Genomic DNA, 17,201 nt, shown 5'->3' with positions numbered 1-17,201 from the left:
AAAAATAATTAAAAAATTCTTTTCAATATTTGTTCAATTTAGGTTTCTGGCTATTTCATTGTCATTTCTTGTTTCATATTTTAATTGGTATGAATTTGGTCATACATATCGGTACACAATCCGATTTACCACCGGTACCACCAAATTTCCCTCGATGCGGGCATCATCTCGCACCAATCACACCACCAAAACGATACTATTAAATTGGAACGATAGTAGTTTAGAAATAAAAAAAAAACACTAAATTTTCAAATTAGAAATCATTCGTCGAAGAAGAAATGGTAGAGCAATTGACGACTCACCATATAGAGAAATGAATATATAAGCAACAGCAATCACCGCAACCATCACGACAACGAACTTGAATGTCAACCAAAAAAACATACACACACAAAGAGAGAAGAAGCTAGCGAAATATATAGTTCGTTGACACAATTCAAATATATTTAAGATAAAAGTGTGTTCTATTTTTACAAAAATACTCTTTCTCTCAATTCTTCTCATCGCGATTTCGTCACATACATATTCCATCGTGTCGAATTTCAAATGATATTTACTTTAATTGAAATAAAAATCACTCAGATGAAATACATATATTTTTTTAATTTTATTTATAATTGTATAGAACTGAGCAAATATGAAAAAAAATTTATTGAGAGAAACACATGATATGGCGAAGGAGAATAGAAAAGAGAAAAATTTGAATAAAAAACAATGATATTTTATGTCAAAAAACTAATTTAGTACGTAAATATTATTGATTATTATTAATGTTTGTAAATTAATAAAAAAAGGAGGCAACAAATAGAACATTAAAATCCTAACCATAAAATAAAGAAAGACTTTGAGTTGATAAAAAATCGCTGTTGTTTTTTGTTGTGCCGAAAAAAAAAACGATATTAAATTTGAATTAAAAAAATGTGGTTGTTTATTTCCCTATTTACTACGAGATAAAATTGTTTGTTTGTTTGTTCTTCATCGACTATCGATAAAATGGAATAATTACACTGCAATCGTTGACTCTGCAAGTTTTGTGTTAGCAAGAGATTTCTCGTTGCATTTGATTTGATTTATAACATTTGAGACTGCACAACGGCACATTCGTTCTCGAGCATGTGTATCGCTTGCGATTATCATTGCATATTGCGCATAAAATAATTGCCGGTGGCTTTCGTGCCACTTGTGCCTGCATTGGAAACTCAAAATTTAATGGATACGATAATAGTGCACCGTTTGCAATTGATTCTTGATATGATATAACCGGTACAATGACTTTAACAATTTTATTTTTGGCCACTTTTGTAAGTTTCGTTTCCTGTTTTTTTAACAGACGATCCATTGTTTTTCGTTTATCTTTTTCACGTTTTTCATCGGCCATTTGTTTTCGTTTTTGTGATTTTAATTGTGCCTTTTCGAGTGCTTCGGCGGTCATCACTTTTTCTTTGTAACCAGTTGGTAATGCTAATAGCGTATCGTGTCCGCTTGGCGTTGGATCTTTTTCGATGCTTCGTTCGTACATGGCACGTTGTCGAGCTGTCATTAATTTTGGATCTTTAATTTTTTTCAATTCATCATCAACTTGTTCCAATTTTCCGGATTCGATGGCATCAAGCCATCGTTCCTCTTCACTCGATGTACCGCTGCCGCGTCGAGTTTTTCGTTTTTTATTCGGTTTTGCTGATGCACTATTGCCAATTCCCGTTGCCATTCCGGCCATTGTTCCCTGTTTATTGGCCTGTGATTTTAATTTATCAGCAGCCGACATCTCAACAAAATTGGCATTCGATATTGATTGACGTTGATTGGATGATGCAGGCTCTTCGACCACACATAAGTCCTCTTCCACATCAACGGCATCATTTGTTCCATCAATCGATGAATCGGTGGCCAACAATGATTCCGAATGCTTATTATTCTCAACAATTTTATCACGACGGTTCTTTTTCATTTTTCTATTTCGTCGCAATGGGGTATCTGAAATTAAAAAACACACACACACCAATCACAAATTTAAATAACAAATTCAATGCTCAACCCAATGTCACTGAAAATAATCGATTTTATGCACTCACTTGCTTCCAATAGTTGCTCTTCAAAGTCTTTTTTCTTCGACATCGTTGATTTGTAGTGGTCTCACTTATTTTTATTGAATAAATTCGAAATAATTGTTGACTCATGAACGTTTTAACAATAGAACGATATAGCGACATATATAAACAAATGGGAATGTTAAAAAAACGCCGAGAAATGTCAAAATGACGCGTTGTCCCTATCGGACACCCTTCACTCACATTGTACACTTCATAAAGTACTTGTGAATGGAGCGAACCTTTTAAGTACACACAAGTATCAATTGCACGCGAATCAATTTGAAATGAGTTTTGTTTTTTTTTGCCATCATAGTCGATGATCTCTTCGAGATTTTAATGTAAATTCAAATGATTGAAGAATTATTTACATTTTCTGATGTCATTTTCTAAACGAAAACTTTCATTCTGCGAAATTTGTCTGTATTATTTGCTAGTTTCTTCTTTTTTTGCTCTTCAGAATGAATGAAATATTGCTTGCCGATTTGAAAGTCAATGTTGGGCACAACAAAATGATAAATTACCAATAGATCGAATATAAGAGTTGAAAAAATACACACTAAAAGATGCGTAAAACCTCTTTCAAATCCGCTTTGTAATTAAATTCCAATTTATTGGCCGTTGAATGTGGTGTGCAGAAATACCGTTTTTATTTTATCAATTCATTTACACAAAGTCATCGAACTTCGAACTTGTTGAGAAAAATTGGCCCTGCTCATTTTATGGCCAACGTTTTTTTTGGTCATCGTACATGCTCAACGGTGACATTAAACCAAAAATGAATTTATGTTCTTTTTCTTTTCGTCGATGAGAGCCCTTTTACAATAAAAACGAGCGACACTCGTTTGAAAATGCAATAAAACTAAGAATTTCTTAATAAATTCAAGAGTGATATAACTAAATGCGAAGAATACCGTTCTTTTTAAAATTGACCAAATCATCATTCAAATTGACCAAATCTTGTGAAACTTGATATCAAATATAATGCTCATTCGACAACCTACGGGTTGAGTAGCTCGGCTCAACGACAAACATCGTGCATTTCAAAATAGATTTTATTGGCGTGGAAATTAGCAAAGTGCGTATTTTCTATCAAATCAACCGAATGAAATTATGAAGAAAGAAAAAAATTCTTGATAAATTGCCACATTTCAATTGATGGCGTTAGGATGGTAAGTGGTCAAATTGAGTTGAAAATTAAATTAATATTCATAGAAAAAACGGTTTTTATTTCTCTATCTCTCTTTGGTTTGTTGCGACATTAATCGAATGTGGATGTGTTCTCTTCTTCGTTTGATCGATGCTCGTCAAGTTCAAAAGTATATACCTCGCACGTTATCTCCAACCAAGAATACTACCAAAGATTACTTTGTGCGCCACCCGAAGATGTGGGCCAAATGACGAATTGTGAAAGCCAAATCAAATGGAAGTGCCATTGGCTCCATAACGGTGTTTTATTTTAATTCTCGTACGTTTTTTTGTCTCTTTCTCTCTCTCTCTCTCTCTTTCTCTCCAATCTTCCGCCATAATCTTAGTTTCATTTTTTTTTTATCTACAACCGATTGACAAATTCGTACACCAGAAATTCACAAGAATACTATCAATTTCAGAATTGATACATTATTCATAAGCGAGTAGAAAATCGGTGTTGTCGCGCAATGTTGCGCTTCGACCCAACGTTCATTAACAAAAATCATCAGGCGATACCGTTTTTTTTTCTTCTATCTAACCTCTGTGTAACGACGGCGACACAACATCTGAAAATGTTTATGCAAATTTCACCAAAAAATATCCAACGAATTATTACTGGATCATAAATTATGTATACACACCGTTTTTTCTCTTCTTCTTCTTCTTTGCTCGGCTTCATGTTGATTGAAATCGACTTTTTCGGTTACATGCATATCATTAATGTGTCAAAAATGTGTTTCTTTTTTTCTCATCTTCTGTATGTATCCAAAATGGAATTGATATCGTCTAATCGCTTAGTGCTGTCGTAGAATTTGTGTATGTCTCGATTATCGCAATCAACAGATACCTTAAAAAACTGGTTCTGGCTGTGCATCTTGACCATCTTCATCATTTTATGTATTGTTTTTTTGTGTACCTCAAAATGTCTCTATATATATATGAAATGGATTTATGCGTTATCTTTTTTTTGTTGTTCGGGTCTTACCCATTTCTAATTTGATTCTTTCCTCCACTTCGTTCCATTTTTGGAATTTCGGCAATTAATCCATCCAAACACACATCGATCACAATCTGTATTTGGCCATTTTTGGCAATTAATTTGATCTCTCGGTGAAATTATGCGTCGGAGAGAGGGAGAAAGGTGTGCACCAGAGTGATTGAAAGAGAAAGAGTAGAGCGACAAAAAAAAGAGGGATAGGGAAATGTTAATTTCTAAGTGTATTTTGAACGAAAATCATACAACGTATTGATTCTAAGCGATTTTTTTCGTCGTTATAAGTTCAGTGATTTTCGCTAGTTTGATTCAGTTTGCTCTCATCATCCAACATGGATAGATCAATAGTTTTTATTTTTGGCATTGCGCTGCTAGTTTCGGTAAATATATTTATTGATTTGTTGGAGTCACCATCAATTTTTTTTTTCGATTTTTCAAAGATTTTTGTGACTTCGAAAGTGTTTATAAAGTGAAATAAATATAAAAAATTAAAGAATATAGATTTTCTGATCTGTGCTCGGCTGTGAATCGAAATTTGCTCATTTTTATTTACCAAAACCGTCGTTTTTTCTCTCTTTAAAAAAAAGTTACTAATGTGTATTTTACATTGTTTTTCTTTCCCTTTTCCTTTTTTCTCAAAAATGAAAATAAAATAAAAATCGAAATGAAATTTCTGGCAGCAGTCGACTCAAGGAGCCGAATTGAATAGTGAAGCGACATTAAGTTGTAATGGAAAAGAATTCAAGTGCTTTAACACAACACATTATCAACCATGCTCATTGACGGAACGTAGTGGTCAACAACCACAATATATGATCAACGGTAATGTCTTACCATGTGTTGCTGGAAAAATGTGCAGCGATGAAAGTGCAACATGTTGTGGCACATTGACCGAAATCCCAGTCAAAGTTGAAACAGCTGCCAAAGAAGATGCACCAGCTGAAGAGATGCCAGTTCAATCAAGCCCATTGAAATCACTTCCAGTTGATGAACCAGTTGATGTACCAGTCGCTGCTCCAGCTGCTCCAGCTGCTCCAGCTGCTCCAAACACCGAAACTGTTGCCGTCGCGGCACCAGCTGAAGAACGTAAGTTTTTTTTTTTTGGTAACTAAATTTTCTATGTTATTCAAAATGTTGATGGAAATATCATGGTCGCCGTCAAAAAGATGCAACTTTTCATTAATAATTTTTTGCTGGAAAACTGTGTGTTCATGGAAATAGCATCTTGAAATTTGTTGTTTTTTTTTATTATTTGTTTGCTATTTACCAAAATTATATTTTTTAATAAATTATCATTTTATAGAACATATCGCTGAAGCCACAAAATCAGCTGAACCAGCCGCTGCACCAGCCGCTGCACCAGCACCATCAGCAAATTCCAGCGCCCCAGTTGATATGCTTAAAACCGAAGACACCAAATCGAAGAAGAAGTTCAATTTCAAAGGTTTGAAAAAAGTCGGACCAATCCGTTTGGTTAAAGGTTTCCGTGCAGCTACATGGCGACCAAAAATTTCATTGGACTCACAAAAAGATATAGCCGACAATCTTCGTAAACGTATCTATGAACGTCGCAACAAATATGAAAAATTCGTCGATGTTGTATTGGGCAAAGCCACACCATTTAATCAATCCGCTAAACAACCAGCACCAGGACAACCGGCTTCTGATCCAGTTTCCGGTGAGTAGATTATTGTTTAGTGTGTATGATTGTGCACACATCGAATCGTTTATTGGAAATTATTCGGAATGGAAATAAAAACAAAACGGGTTTCTATCGCTTGCAAAACATACGCACACATTTTTCTCATTCTATTTAGGTACATAACATTTTTTGTTGATTTTTTAATCGAAATGAGCATTCACTGAATGTACCGAAAGACAACATTTACGGCAATATTCAAATATATTATCGAATCACCGGCACATTTTCATTTTTTTTTTTTTTTTGAAGCGCATTTATCGATAATTGTGTAAAATGTAGATCTTTTTTTGAAAATGCGAAAAAAAGCTCTGCTCTAACCAAATATGACAATCGTTTTTAACCACATTCAATGATATTTTCGAATGAATTACATATAATCAAAAGAAACGAGATGTTTCTTCACTTGCACCTCTCCCCATTAATCTTTCTAACCAAAAATTAAAATCAATAAATGTTTGCTCACAATTGAGTGCACCAAAATAGTTGCTAATTATTTAAAACAAATAAGATTATGAATCAGAGTATTTTATAATCAAAGTAATATCGCTTATATTGATGAAGATAAGGAGACTGAAGAATCAAATGAAGCGATAGAAATTGTTTCAAGCACCGGAATCGATGATAAACCATCGTCGTCGTCATCTTATGAAGAAACACAAGATACGTCTAATGAACAAATTCCAATCAAACCTCAATCAGGCGGTTCACACGCAGAAACTGATCCAGTAGAAACTGATTCAGAAGAAACCGGTGGTCTGGTCACGGACAAAACTGATGTTAACGAAATCGGTTGTGATCATCCCGACGAAACTAATTTAAAACAAACCGGTTGTTCTTATCCGAGCCAAACTCATTTAGAAGAAACCGATGGTCAACGTCCCGACGAAACTAGTTTAGAGCAAATCGATGGTCATCATCCTGATGAAATTGATTTAGAAGAAACCGATGGTCAACGTCCCGACGAAACTAGTTTAGAGCAAATCGATGGTCATCATCCTGATGAAATTGATTTAGAAGAAACCGATGTTCCGAACCCGGACGAAATTGAGGTGGACGAAACAGAAACAGGTTCTCGTTCAGATGAAACTGATGGCGAAAATGGTAACGGAGAAGATATAAGCGGTGAAGATGGTGATGGTGATGGTGATAGCGATGGCGATGGCGATGGCGATGGCGATGGCGATGGCGATGGCGATGGCGATGGCGAAAGCGCTGAAAATACTTCCGGCGAATGCCGTCGCCGTGGCATCAAAGTTGATTGCGGTACAGACAAATTTTCAAAAGTCAATTTAAGACATACATACATTCATTCGTCAATGCAGTTCTATTTCGGCCGTTTTATTAACTCTCAAAATTAACCAAACTCTAACAAATGATCGCACCTCACTCTAGTTTATTAAGTGTTAGAAAATCCGAAAAGTATCCATAAAAAATGAAGTTTCGATATTTTCCATATAAATTTTTTGTACAATGTGAATGATTTGTATCGCGTGTTAAACAAACTTGATATATAAAGTGTACTCGAATCGATTGAAATGTTGCTCATCCAAATTTTCCCACTTTTACATATATTATTATCAAATAATATAAAAAAGAGGTAAATATGCGAACATTGTTATGAAATTTGTATGGAAAATTCAATTATCAATTACAAAATGAGATGAGTTTTAGTGTATACTGACATGGGAAAATTCCGCACTTTTCCACACACAGAATCATGCGAATCAACTGACTCATGCGATGACGATTACGATGAATGCGCTGACGGCAGTAAGTAACATACAACATTGAATTGAAGATCGTTTCGGAAATTTTGATTGTGAATATTCCATTCATTCTACAGGCTGCGATGATTATGAAGATAATGGCTGTGACAGCAGCAGCGGCAGCAGCAGCGGCAGCAGCAGCGGAAGCAGCAGCGGAAGCAGCAGTGGAAGCAGCAGCGGAAGCAGTAGCGGCAGCAGCAGTGGCAGTAGCAGCGGCAGTGACTCATGCGAAGAAGATTATGGTTAGTTTTGGATTTATGCTCAAGTTTTTCTTTGAAATATTAACTGATTTTCATTTCGTCATTCAGATGAGGATGACTGCAGTGAAGAAGATGAAGACGAATTGGAACCGGGAGAGGCTGAAGCTATCTGGGAAGAAGAAGAAGTTGAAGGTGGTATCGAAATCGTTGAAGAATGTCCAGATGATGATGATGATGGTATGTGCCATTTTATTACTGATTCAATTCATTCTGGTACACATTGATTTTTCACGTTGAAACTTCCACACAATTTCAGACTGCTCGTCAGAGGAATGCTCTGATGAAGACGATGACTACGAATATGAAGATGGTATTGAAGAAACCGTTCAAGTTCACCGTCCAGATGATGGTAAATAATTTATACAATTTTTTTATTCAATTTGATGCCTTCTACTCCAGTCCGACTCACAACTCGATTCTAAATCATTTTTCTACTTCTTTTTTTTCAAATTTCAGACTGTGATGATGACGATTCATGCGCTGATGGTATGTTCTAACAATCGGAAATTTCTGAATGCAAATTATAATCAAATGTTCCCTTATTTCATGTAACAGATTCATCATCATCATCATCAGCATCATCATCAGCAGCATCATCATCATCATCATCATCATCATCAGCAGCATCATCATCATCATCAGATGATTGTTCAGCCGATGACAGCTGTATCGATTCATGCGAGGACGACGACGAAGAATGCCAAAAGAAGCGTAAACAACAACAAGCCAACAAAAATAAGAAGAAGAAGACTGGCAGCAAGAAGAAGAAGACCGGCAGCAAGAAAACTACATCAAAGAAGTCTAGCAGCAAAAAAGCCGACGGGTAAATAAAAAAATTGCATATTTATTCGTGTTGTAAGTCAATTAATTTGTGTGTTTTTTTTAAAATCGTAGTCAAAAGAAGAAGACCGGTGAAAAGAAGAAGGTCCGTTATCCAGCAGTGCAAAAGATCCGCAAGAGTTTGGCCCGTTCTCTCGCGAATATTACCGAAAAGGTTGTACCACCTAAAGCACGTAAAGGTGCCATTGGCAATGCAGCTACCGGTATTCAAAATGCTGTCCTTAACAAAGTTGATGATATTTTATCGATCAAAGACAACGGTGGATTGTTCAGCAAAAAGAAGAATCAAAACAATGATAGAAACACTGGCTGTAGCATTGTAGAAGGATGGGAATGTCCACGACAAGGAAGATACGCACATCCAATCGATTGCCAGAAATACGTACAATGTTCAAGACAAGGACCGTTCAATCGTGAATTATCAAACACCGTTTACGAATGTGAAGATGATGAAGCATACGATCCAGATATACGTTCATGTACCACCGATTGGTCATCATGTGAAGCACTTGAACAATGTTTGTACCATCGTCAAATGATCGAAGATCCATCGGATGAGACTAGCTACTTTATTTGTATTCGTCAACAAAATGGATTCAGAGAATCATACGATGTGTATCGTCGTGATTGTACCGATGGCCGTGTATTCGATCCAGACTGGCAATTATGCACGGAATGTGACGATGCCGAAAAAATCAAGAAGGCCAAGAAACGCCGTCAACGAATCAAAAAACAAAAGAAATGCCAAAAGAAAAAGGGACTAAAAAAGAACGGAGAACAAAAAAAGAAGACCCCATCAAAGAAACATTAAATATAAAACAACAACGAAACAAATAAGGAGATGAAAGAAAAGATAACTGTTCAATTATCTTTTCTTTGATAGAAATCATTCTTGAAATGGTCTCTTTCATGCTTTCTCTCTTTCAACATTCAACCACAACAAATAGCAAGGGCGTAAGAACCATTCGAGAAGAAAAAAAAATCTACAAAAAAATTACCTAATTTAATTTATTTGCCATTTTTAAAATTGAAAAAAAAAAAAAACAGTATCAAAATGTCTATTTATCTATTTATTGTAATGTAATTAAATGTAATAACAAAAATGAATTAAAAAAAAATGCGATATGTGTTTTCATTTATTCATTTTTCTCCATTTGCTTTACTCAGACACTTATCGTGTATACCAATGCATATACCATCATTTTGCAATCATCTCATGAATAAATATTTGCATAAATTTATAGCGTCTATCTCTTCTCTCCATCTAATTTTGAATATCCATTTAATTTTATCGCATTGCTTACGCTAAATCACATCCAAATACAAATTAAGCTATTTAAAGAGTTCATTCACATTTACTAATTATTCGAAGAAATTCAAATAAAATGGCACTCTTTCAGATTTAACGACAACAGAGCCAGAATTTCAGTACGAAGAAGACGAAGATGGTGAAGATATTGCGACCACAACGACAACACTGCAAGCGAATACGGATGACCAGACAGATGCAGCTAACTCGGATGACGAAAGTGAAACGACCACAATACAACCAGATGGTAATGACGACGATGAAGATCAAGACGACGACGATACATACATAGATAAACCACATAAAAAACCTCAAAACATCAACGAAAACTATGCAATTGTTGAAACAAATCCCGTTAATAATATTCACATAGGTGCGCCACAAGTTGTCATTCAGCATGTCGTTCAACCGGTTCCAGGTAAATTTCACCATTTCAATCTTTCCTTATGCGTCAAAAAATTCATCAATTTCGCCATTATTTACAGTGTCTGCATGCTCAGAATGCGACTGTGGCTGCGAAGTGATAATTGAAAAGCCATGCGAAACAACATGCTATACTCCACCGTGTACGCCATGCGAACATCCTTGTTCGACGTGCGATCCTTGCGACACTTGTCACCGTCCACCTTGTTCTCAATGTGAGAGTCCATGCTCATCATGCGAAAATCCGTGCAAAAAATGCAACAAACCATGCTCATGCGAACGACCACCGTGCCAACAATGTGAACGACCATGCTGCGAAAAACCACCATGCCACGAATGCACACAAACCGTTGCCGTTCTCACAACGGTCGAGGTTGTTGAAAATTGTCCAGCGTACGAAGAAGTAATTTACAATGATGAACCATATTTAATTGAAACGAATCATACAATTACATCAACATACAATATAACGCAAGATGAATTGGCTCAACAACAATTAGAAGCCGAACAATTTCAGCATGATCAGGAATTGGCTCGAAAGCCTTTCTGTGGCGGAGGTGGTCTATTGCATGGAATAAAACACGATGAAGAACAGACTGTGATAAATGTGAATGGTTCGTTGATGATTCCTGTCGCACAAGGAGCGAATAATCAGAGCAAAGGGCATATTATTGCCGGCATTGCCAATAATCACAATAAACAACCAACCAAGCCATGTCAAATTACGTCCGGTTGGGCTTGTCGACGTGTGGGCAGATTTCCTCATCCATCACATTGTCAAAAGTACTTGATATATATAATTTTTTAACTTCTGCTATCGAAACATTTTCGGGTTGCAAAAAAAACTAAATATTTCTCTTAATTTGCAGATATATTCAGTGCCATTTTTGTGGCCATAATACAGTATATGAATGCCCATATGATCAAGCTTTTGATGGCCGTCAATGTTCAGCCGATTGGTCTACTTGTCCCCAAATTCACGGATGCCGTTTTGATCGTGAATTGTTGGCTGATCCATGGAATAAAAGCAATTACTTTATTTGCGTTCGGAAAAAGGGTTTACTCCGCAAATTCTTTGTATTCCGACGATTCTGTCCAGAAGATCATGAATTTGATCCAGCTCGTCAACAATGCTATCGCGTTGAAACTGTTGTTGTTATCAAACCAGTTGTTGTGAAACCAACATGTTGTTCAACATGCACATATGGCTGTTAATGTGATAACATAATCATTTTTCAAATATTTATTTATTTATTATCTCAACAATTGTAGCAAAAAAAGCCTTATGTTTTAATAATAATAATAAAATAATATTTACAATAAACTGGTTTTGTACGATTAAATTCCAGTGACCGGTTCGCGCATATTTCTATGCTTGCCTAAATACGCTAGGTAGCATAGATATGCCAAGCATAGCCGCAAACGCAACCGACGCATCGCCGTTCACTCTATATGAACAATACACATGTTCGTTTATGCAGACGACCGTGCGCATACAATATAGCTCGAATCGAATGGCGACGGGTGCGTTGCGGCTTACGTCTCCGCTATGCTTAGCATAGCTATCAGGCATAGAAATATGCGCGAACCGGTCACTGTTAAATTCCACTAAATGTTATTTAAAATCTGACTTCATAGGATGATTGGGGATCATGAGGAAGAGAAATCATTAGTTTTTGAGCGACACTTGGTGATTGTGTAAAGTTTCATACAATGAAGTGTTCCAAAAATCACTTTTGCGACCCAATTACTTTTTGACCATACGTGGGCACAGTGGGGAGGTGTAAGTCCGGATTAAATCATCCCAGATACCTTCCCAGGCGGAACATTTCTTCGTTTTGCTAAGGGTTTTTTGCAAGAAAATGAATACCTTTTTAGCTCTTCAAATTCAGTTTTTTGATTGGTGACTTAAATTTTTTCCGTGCCATCCTTAAATTTTGACCTCCCTTAAATTTTTTTCCGTACCCATGAATGACATGTTCCATACAGAATCATCAAAAATGTGAACTTTTGTATAGGAATCATGCATCTATGATATCATAAGTACGTGAAACTTTGCACAGGTTATTTAATTCACAATGCAAATTAAGGGTACCTTTCATATTAAGTTTTCGTTTTTGAGCAAAAGTTTTGTATGGCAGAATGGATTATTAAATATCTCGCAACTTTTCTGCACAGAGATTTGGCAGCCAAAAATATTTTGATGTGCATTGTGTAAATTTCATGAACGATTTCCATACAGATGGTTGGTTCAGAATCTCTAATTTATAAAAAACTTAGTACTATATAATCAGATGTCTGGTCGTTTGGCATCGTGCTAATTTGGTTACTTTTATTTGAAGGCGCCCTCTGATATCAACTATAGCATTAAAACTAATACGTTGGTGTTAATAACACCAAAAAAATATATAATCCAAGTATAGAAAAGCTGGGAAACTTTGATGACGTAATTTTAAATGATTTACAATAACAAAGCTAACGTTCAATCAATATCACCTATTTTTATTCATTTATTTGGTTTTGTTTAAAAAAATTGTATAAAAATTAAATAGAGAGACAAACACTCGTATCAGTATTTTTCTTGGTTTTTTTTCGAGATTAATCGTAAGGTTTTATCATTTTATTGATAATAATAATAATAATAACATTTTTGAGCGTTTTTTATGAACTTGACTTTGTGATTTTGAAATGATGATAATGATGTGAGATGATGAGTATAAAAGACTTCTCATAAGAGAATCATTAGAGTTTTTACACCATTAAAAACGGATGCATGTTTGTTTTTTCGGAAAAGAAAATTCAATAAAATTTGTTTTCAGTTTCTCCGGTACTGTTTATATTCTAGAAAACAGTTGATGATCGAAAATTTATTTTTTGCGCAAAATATTTCGTACCGTGATTTCAGCATATCATAAATAAATATTTGCATGACAAAATTATTTGAAGAATATTATGGGCGTTAGTACAAAAAAATCTCGATTCAGTACAAAATATGTTTCATTTTTTCGATTTCCAGTGAAATTGGACAGGGAGTGAAAAATGAGTGCTGGGGTCGGAATGGGGGGGTCGGATGGTATTTTTGAATAGTACAAAATTAGTACGTAATTCCTATATAGTTGTTGAATCAGTGTTCGAAAAGATCCATAAATTATAATAGTTATAACAGTTAAATTTTTTATAAAATATAAGCAACTGGATTTTTTCCGACACGATGAACATGACCCATGAAGTGATATATTTTTAAATAGTACATAATTAGAACGTAATTATGCCATTTTCAAATTTTTAAAATGTACGAAAAAAAAAATTTGTGGTGGCCAATGTTATGCATAGCCATTTTATAGCAGTTTTGGGGGAAAAACGAATTTTTTTTTTTTGGAAAGAAAGTACATAATTAGTGCGTAATTATAGCATATATAACATTTTCAAATTTTTTTCCGTTAAAAAAAGTGATTTTTTTGAAAAAATCATGATTTTATAACAGTTTGCCTAGGCCATATTTTGCATTTTTTTTTGGTTAGTACGCATAGTTCATAATTAGTACGTAATTATGGCATCAGCACACTTTCGATTTTTTTTGTCGTCCGCATTTTGTCACGGAATCCAGAAAGAGACATTTTGCTTGTTTCAAGAATAATAGGTTCTCAAATTGGACTGAATTTCCAATGGGTCGGCTTTATATTTATACTAAATTTTCACACCTTTACTATAGCAAAAAATTCCAAATAATTTATTAGAATCTGTTATTACTTTCAATTAATTTGCGTCAGCAATTAAGTAAACACAATTGTTTTCATTATTTGAACAAATGTGGTTGAATGAATTTGCATCTAAAACCACATGAGTAGTTTGATGATCATGGACTATTATCAGGATAACAAATGTGACCTATTTTATCAGCAAATTTCTTTGAATTGGGTTCTCGTTTATACAAATGTTTCATACTTTACTTAGCAACTACAATTTTTCCATTTTGTCAGTAATTCACAATTCTTACACGTGCTGATGAAAGAATTTAGAATCCATCGTATGATTGCTGTCATAATATTCAACAAAAACAAAAAAACAAACAACCTCACAAATCCACGAAAATTAGAGCAAAGTATACTCATACGATACTCTTTTAATGCCATAAGCAAAGGGGTAGCAGACAACACCAAAAATCGTCTGATACAGGAATGGATTAAGTCCATGATAGAAAGCAGAAATATAATTCTCAAAACGAACGGAGAGACGGTGACAGTGCAAGCAACAAGAGGGACACCTCAAGGGGGTGTATTGTCACCGCTCCTATGGCTTATGGTCATGAACAGTATTTTGAAAAGACTACATGAAAATGGCTTCCGATCGGAGGGCTATGCCGATGACTTGACCATAATTTGCAGAGGAAAATTCGTAAGTACCATTTCAGATAGAACACAAGCGGCTTTAAGGCTGGTTGAAAAGTGGTGTCTAGAAATGGGACTCAGAGTTAACCCTGCAAAATCAGAATTAATAATATTCACGAAAAACAGGAGCTTACAAGGTTTTAAAAAATCCGGTCCTTTTCGGTAAAGAAATTGAAAGGAAAAACCAAGTAAAATACCTGGGAATAATATTGGATCATAAGCTCAACTGGCAAATGCACATTGAGTACAGGTACTACAGGATCTCGAAATGCTTGAGGGTTTTCTGGTGCTGTCGATCAGCTATAGGTAAGACCTGGGGTTTATCACCAAAAAGTCTCCTCTGGCTTTTCACAGCGGTCGTTAAACCAATGCTTGCATATGGGGCTTTTGTGTGGTGGAGAGGTACAAGGACCGCCACCGCAAGGAATAAACCCAATCATATACAAAGAGTAGCTTGTATGTGTGTTACAGGTGCCATGAGCACCACGCCACAGGCAGCGCTCGATGTCCTGTTGAGCCTTCCTAAACTAGAGGATTTCATTGAATCTGAAGCAATGAAAACCGCTTTTAGATTAAAGGCACAAACCAAACAAAATTTATTTGTAAAGGATCCGCATACAGAGGCACTCAAGAATCTCTTCGCTATCGACAGAGTTCTAGAAGCACCATCTGACAGACTCGCAAAGCTGTCCTATAACGTTGACAGCAAGTTTGAGGTGATAGTGACGGAAAATTTAAATGAGTTCTTTCAGCATAGCACTTGGGCACATTCCTCCTACTTTACTGATGGATCAGTGAGGGATACGGGTAGTGGATGTGGTTTCTACTGCATGCGCGAGAGTACAACTTTTTCAACTCCCCTGGGACAAACAACAACAGTCAAACAAGCGGAGATATCTGCAATTTATCACTGTGCTTGCAAAGTTCTGGAAGGCGAAATGGTGGGAAATGTGGCCATTTTCACTGATAGTCTGGGGGCCGTAAAGGAACTCGGGGGTTTTACGGTGGGAAGCGGCCTTGTCATGACCTGCTACAATGCGCTTCAGACTATTTCTGAAACAAACCCTCTTCGTTTGGTCTGGGTCAAAGCACATTCAGATATAAGAGGTCATGATCTGGCAGACAAGGCGGCCAAAGTAGCTGCTCTTTGCACAATCATTGGACCAGAACCAGTCTTACCACTGGAGTATTCACGAGTAAAGGGGGTCTTGAGTACGTGGCTTAAGACCCGTAGCACACAGAACTGGCAAGGTTCATTTACATGTGGACAGACAAATTTTTTTGTTAAAAACCCAAGCTCAGAACTCACAAGACAGCTTCTGAGGCTCCCAAGGGATGAGCTTAGAACTGCAGTGGGTATTTTAACGGGCCATGCTGGGGTAAATTACCACTTGAGAAATCTCCGCCTGAGAGATGATCCAGACTTCAGACTATGTGGAAGAGAAGAGGAAACCTCGGCTCACCTCATTTTCAGATGTCCGGGGTTAAATGCTCTGAGGGGTAGTTTCGAAGGGGGTATCGACAAGCAGCATGAAGTGCCCAAAATCTTAAGAATAATCGAATTCTTTAAAAAGGCGTGGATATTGAACCCATGCCTTAATCAAATCTTTGGATAATGAACTACTTATTGGTGTGTTTTAGACACACAAACGGGCGTCTTGCAATAGGTTAAAAAACCTGAGCAACGAGAAACTATGGATCTTGCTGGATAGCAGACCTAGTATACTCCCCGTACAAATCCAATAATCCAATAATCGTATGAGTCGTAGACATTAGAAATTCGAAGCTTATACGAAAACAGATTTTGTATAATCAAATATTTTCATCGAAATTGTTAGTTTGGATCGAAATTTTTCGCAGTAAGCTTGGGAATGAGATTTTTTTCACGCATTGATGCATTTTTTATCACTTCAAATTAATTTTGGTTTTTAATAAATGGCAAATAAACAATAAAAATCAACAAAATGTAAAATGTATTATTGGTTTCCAATGTGACAATTTGTCATTGTATAGAGTTACTACTAGAGTAATACTTACAATGTGTAATTCTGTCAGATTACAGTAATAGAGAAAAAAATAATTACCTAGAAATCCGTTAAGTGAAACAACGAAACTATGGCACTATAAAGCACCCGCAATTCAAATAATATAATTTAAATTATATATTATATTATTATAATTCATATAATTCAAATGATTGGCAAAGAAGTACATTAAGTTTTTATATTCTTTTTTATTTTA

The 17,201-nt window shown here is 35.7% G+C and overlaps 4 protein-coding genes across 7 annotated transcripts in view; 3 read left to right on the top strand and 1 right to left on the bottom strand.

Moving 5' to 3' along the window:
• The window catches only part of LOC116346843 (laccase-2), a 58,917-nt gene extending 58,679 nt beyond the window's left edge, over nucleotides 1–238 (top strand). For both annotated transcript variants that reach the window (XM_031777090.1, XM_031777092.1), the window contains one exon: nucleotides 43–238. In XM_031777090.1, coding sequence (XP_031632950.1) covers nucleotides 43–203 — 161 coding nt within the window. In that variant the 3' untranslated portion in view covers nucleotides 204–238. The remainder of the gene's footprint in view (nucleotides 1–42) is intronic.
• Nucleotides 239–904: 666 nt separating this feature from the next.
• Nucleotides 905–2,252, bottom strand: LOC116346844 (INO80 complex subunit B). Its single transcript, XM_031777093.1, has 2 exons — nucleotides 2,073–2,252; nucleotides 905–1,974 (listed from the first exon to the last, which is right to left on the bottom strand). Exons 1-2 carry the CDS (start codon nucleotides 2,113–2,115, stop codon nucleotides 1,037–1,039), a joined length of 981 nt encoding a protein of 326 aa, XP_031632953.1. The 5' UTR covers nucleotides 2,116–2,252; the 3' UTR covers nucleotides 905–1,036.
• A 2,309-nt stretch (nucleotides 2,253–4,561) lies between these two features.
• LOC116346961 lies at nucleotides 4,562–11,821 on the top strand. Of its 3 annotated transcripts, none has more exons than XM_031777293.1 (10): nucleotides 4,562–4,652; nucleotides 4,956–5,358; nucleotides 5,576–5,950; nucleotides 7,688–7,744; nucleotides 7,818–7,982; nucleotides 8,049–8,179; nucleotides 8,256–8,349; nucleotides 8,457–8,486; nucleotides 8,556–8,823; nucleotides 8,895–9,843. In XM_031777293.1, the coding sequence occupies exons 1-10, from the start codon at nucleotides 4,605–4,607 to the stop codon at nucleotides 9,649–9,651; spliced, it is 2,328 nt and encodes a 775-aa protein (XP_031633153.1). In that variant the 5' UTR covers nucleotides 4,562–4,604; the 3' UTR covers nucleotides 9,652–9,843. The 3 variants fall into 3 exon arrangements, with proteins under 3 accessions (XP_031633153.1, XP_031633154.1, XP_031633155.1); XM_031777294.1 differs by having other exon boundaries at nucleotides 4,570–4,652; nucleotides 4,953–5,358; nucleotides 8,049–8,177; nucleotides 8,257–8,349; XM_031777295.1 differs by lacking the exons at nucleotides 7,688–7,744; nucleotides 7,818–7,982; nucleotides 8,049–8,179; ... (2 more) ...; nucleotides 8,556–8,823; nucleotides 8,895–9,843 and adding exons at nucleotides 10,241–10,567; nucleotides 10,635–11,355; nucleotides 11,442–11,821 and having other exon boundaries at nucleotides 4,570–4,652; nucleotides 4,953–5,358.
• A 3,615-nt stretch (nucleotides 11,822–15,436) lies between these two features.
• Nucleotides 15,437–16,576, top strand: LOC116347098. Its single transcript, XM_031777533.1, has 2 exons — nucleotides 15,437–16,339; nucleotides 16,535–16,576. The coding sequence occupies exons 1-2, from the start codon at nucleotides 15,437–15,439 to the stop codon at nucleotides 16,574–16,576; spliced, it is 945 nt and encodes a 314-aa protein (XP_031633393.1).
• Nucleotides 16,577–17,201: the final 625 nt, after the last annotated feature.

This window comes from Contarinia nasturtii, unplaced genomic scaffold (genome assembly GCF_009176525.2).
Source record: "Contarinia nasturtii isolate CC-2019 unplaced genomic scaffold, AAFC_CNas_1.1 Cnas_scaffold_1699, whole genome shotgun sequence".
Taxonomy (NCBI): Eukaryota; Metazoa; Arthropoda; class Insecta; order Diptera; family Cecidomyiidae; genus Contarinia; species Contarinia nasturtii.
Note: the sequence above shows the minus strand (reverse complement) of the source record. Positions and strands in the feature narration are given on the sequence as shown.

Coding starts and splice junctions, on each gene's coding strand:
- LOC116346961 (XM_031777293.1), top strand. CDS start 4,605: ATGGATAGATCAATAGTTTTTATTTTTGGCATTGCGCTGCTAGTTTCG. Junction 4,653..4,955: donor GCATTGCGCTGCTAGTTTCG/GTAAATATATTT, acceptor TTCTGGCAGCAG/TCGACTCAAGGAGCCGAATT. Junction 5,951..7,687: donor GGCTTCTGATCCAGTTTCCG/GTGAGTAGATTA, acceptor TTCCACACACAG/AATCATGCGAATCAACTGAC.
- LOC116346844 (XM_031777093.1), bottom strand. CDS start 2,115: ATGTCGAAGAAAAAAGACTTTGAAGAGCAACTATTGGAAGCAA. Junction 1,975..2,072: donor AGAGCAACTATTGGAAGCAA/GTGAGTGCATAA, acceptor TTTTAATTTCAG/ATACCCCATTGCGACGAAAT.
- LOC116347098 (XM_031777533.1), top strand. CDS start 15,437: ATGAGCACCACGCCACAGGCAGCGCTCGATGTCCTGTTGAGCCTTCCT. Junction 16,340..16,534: donor TTTTAACGGGCCATGCTGGG/GTAAATTACCAC, acceptor TTCTTTAAAAAG/GCGTGGATATTGAACCCATG.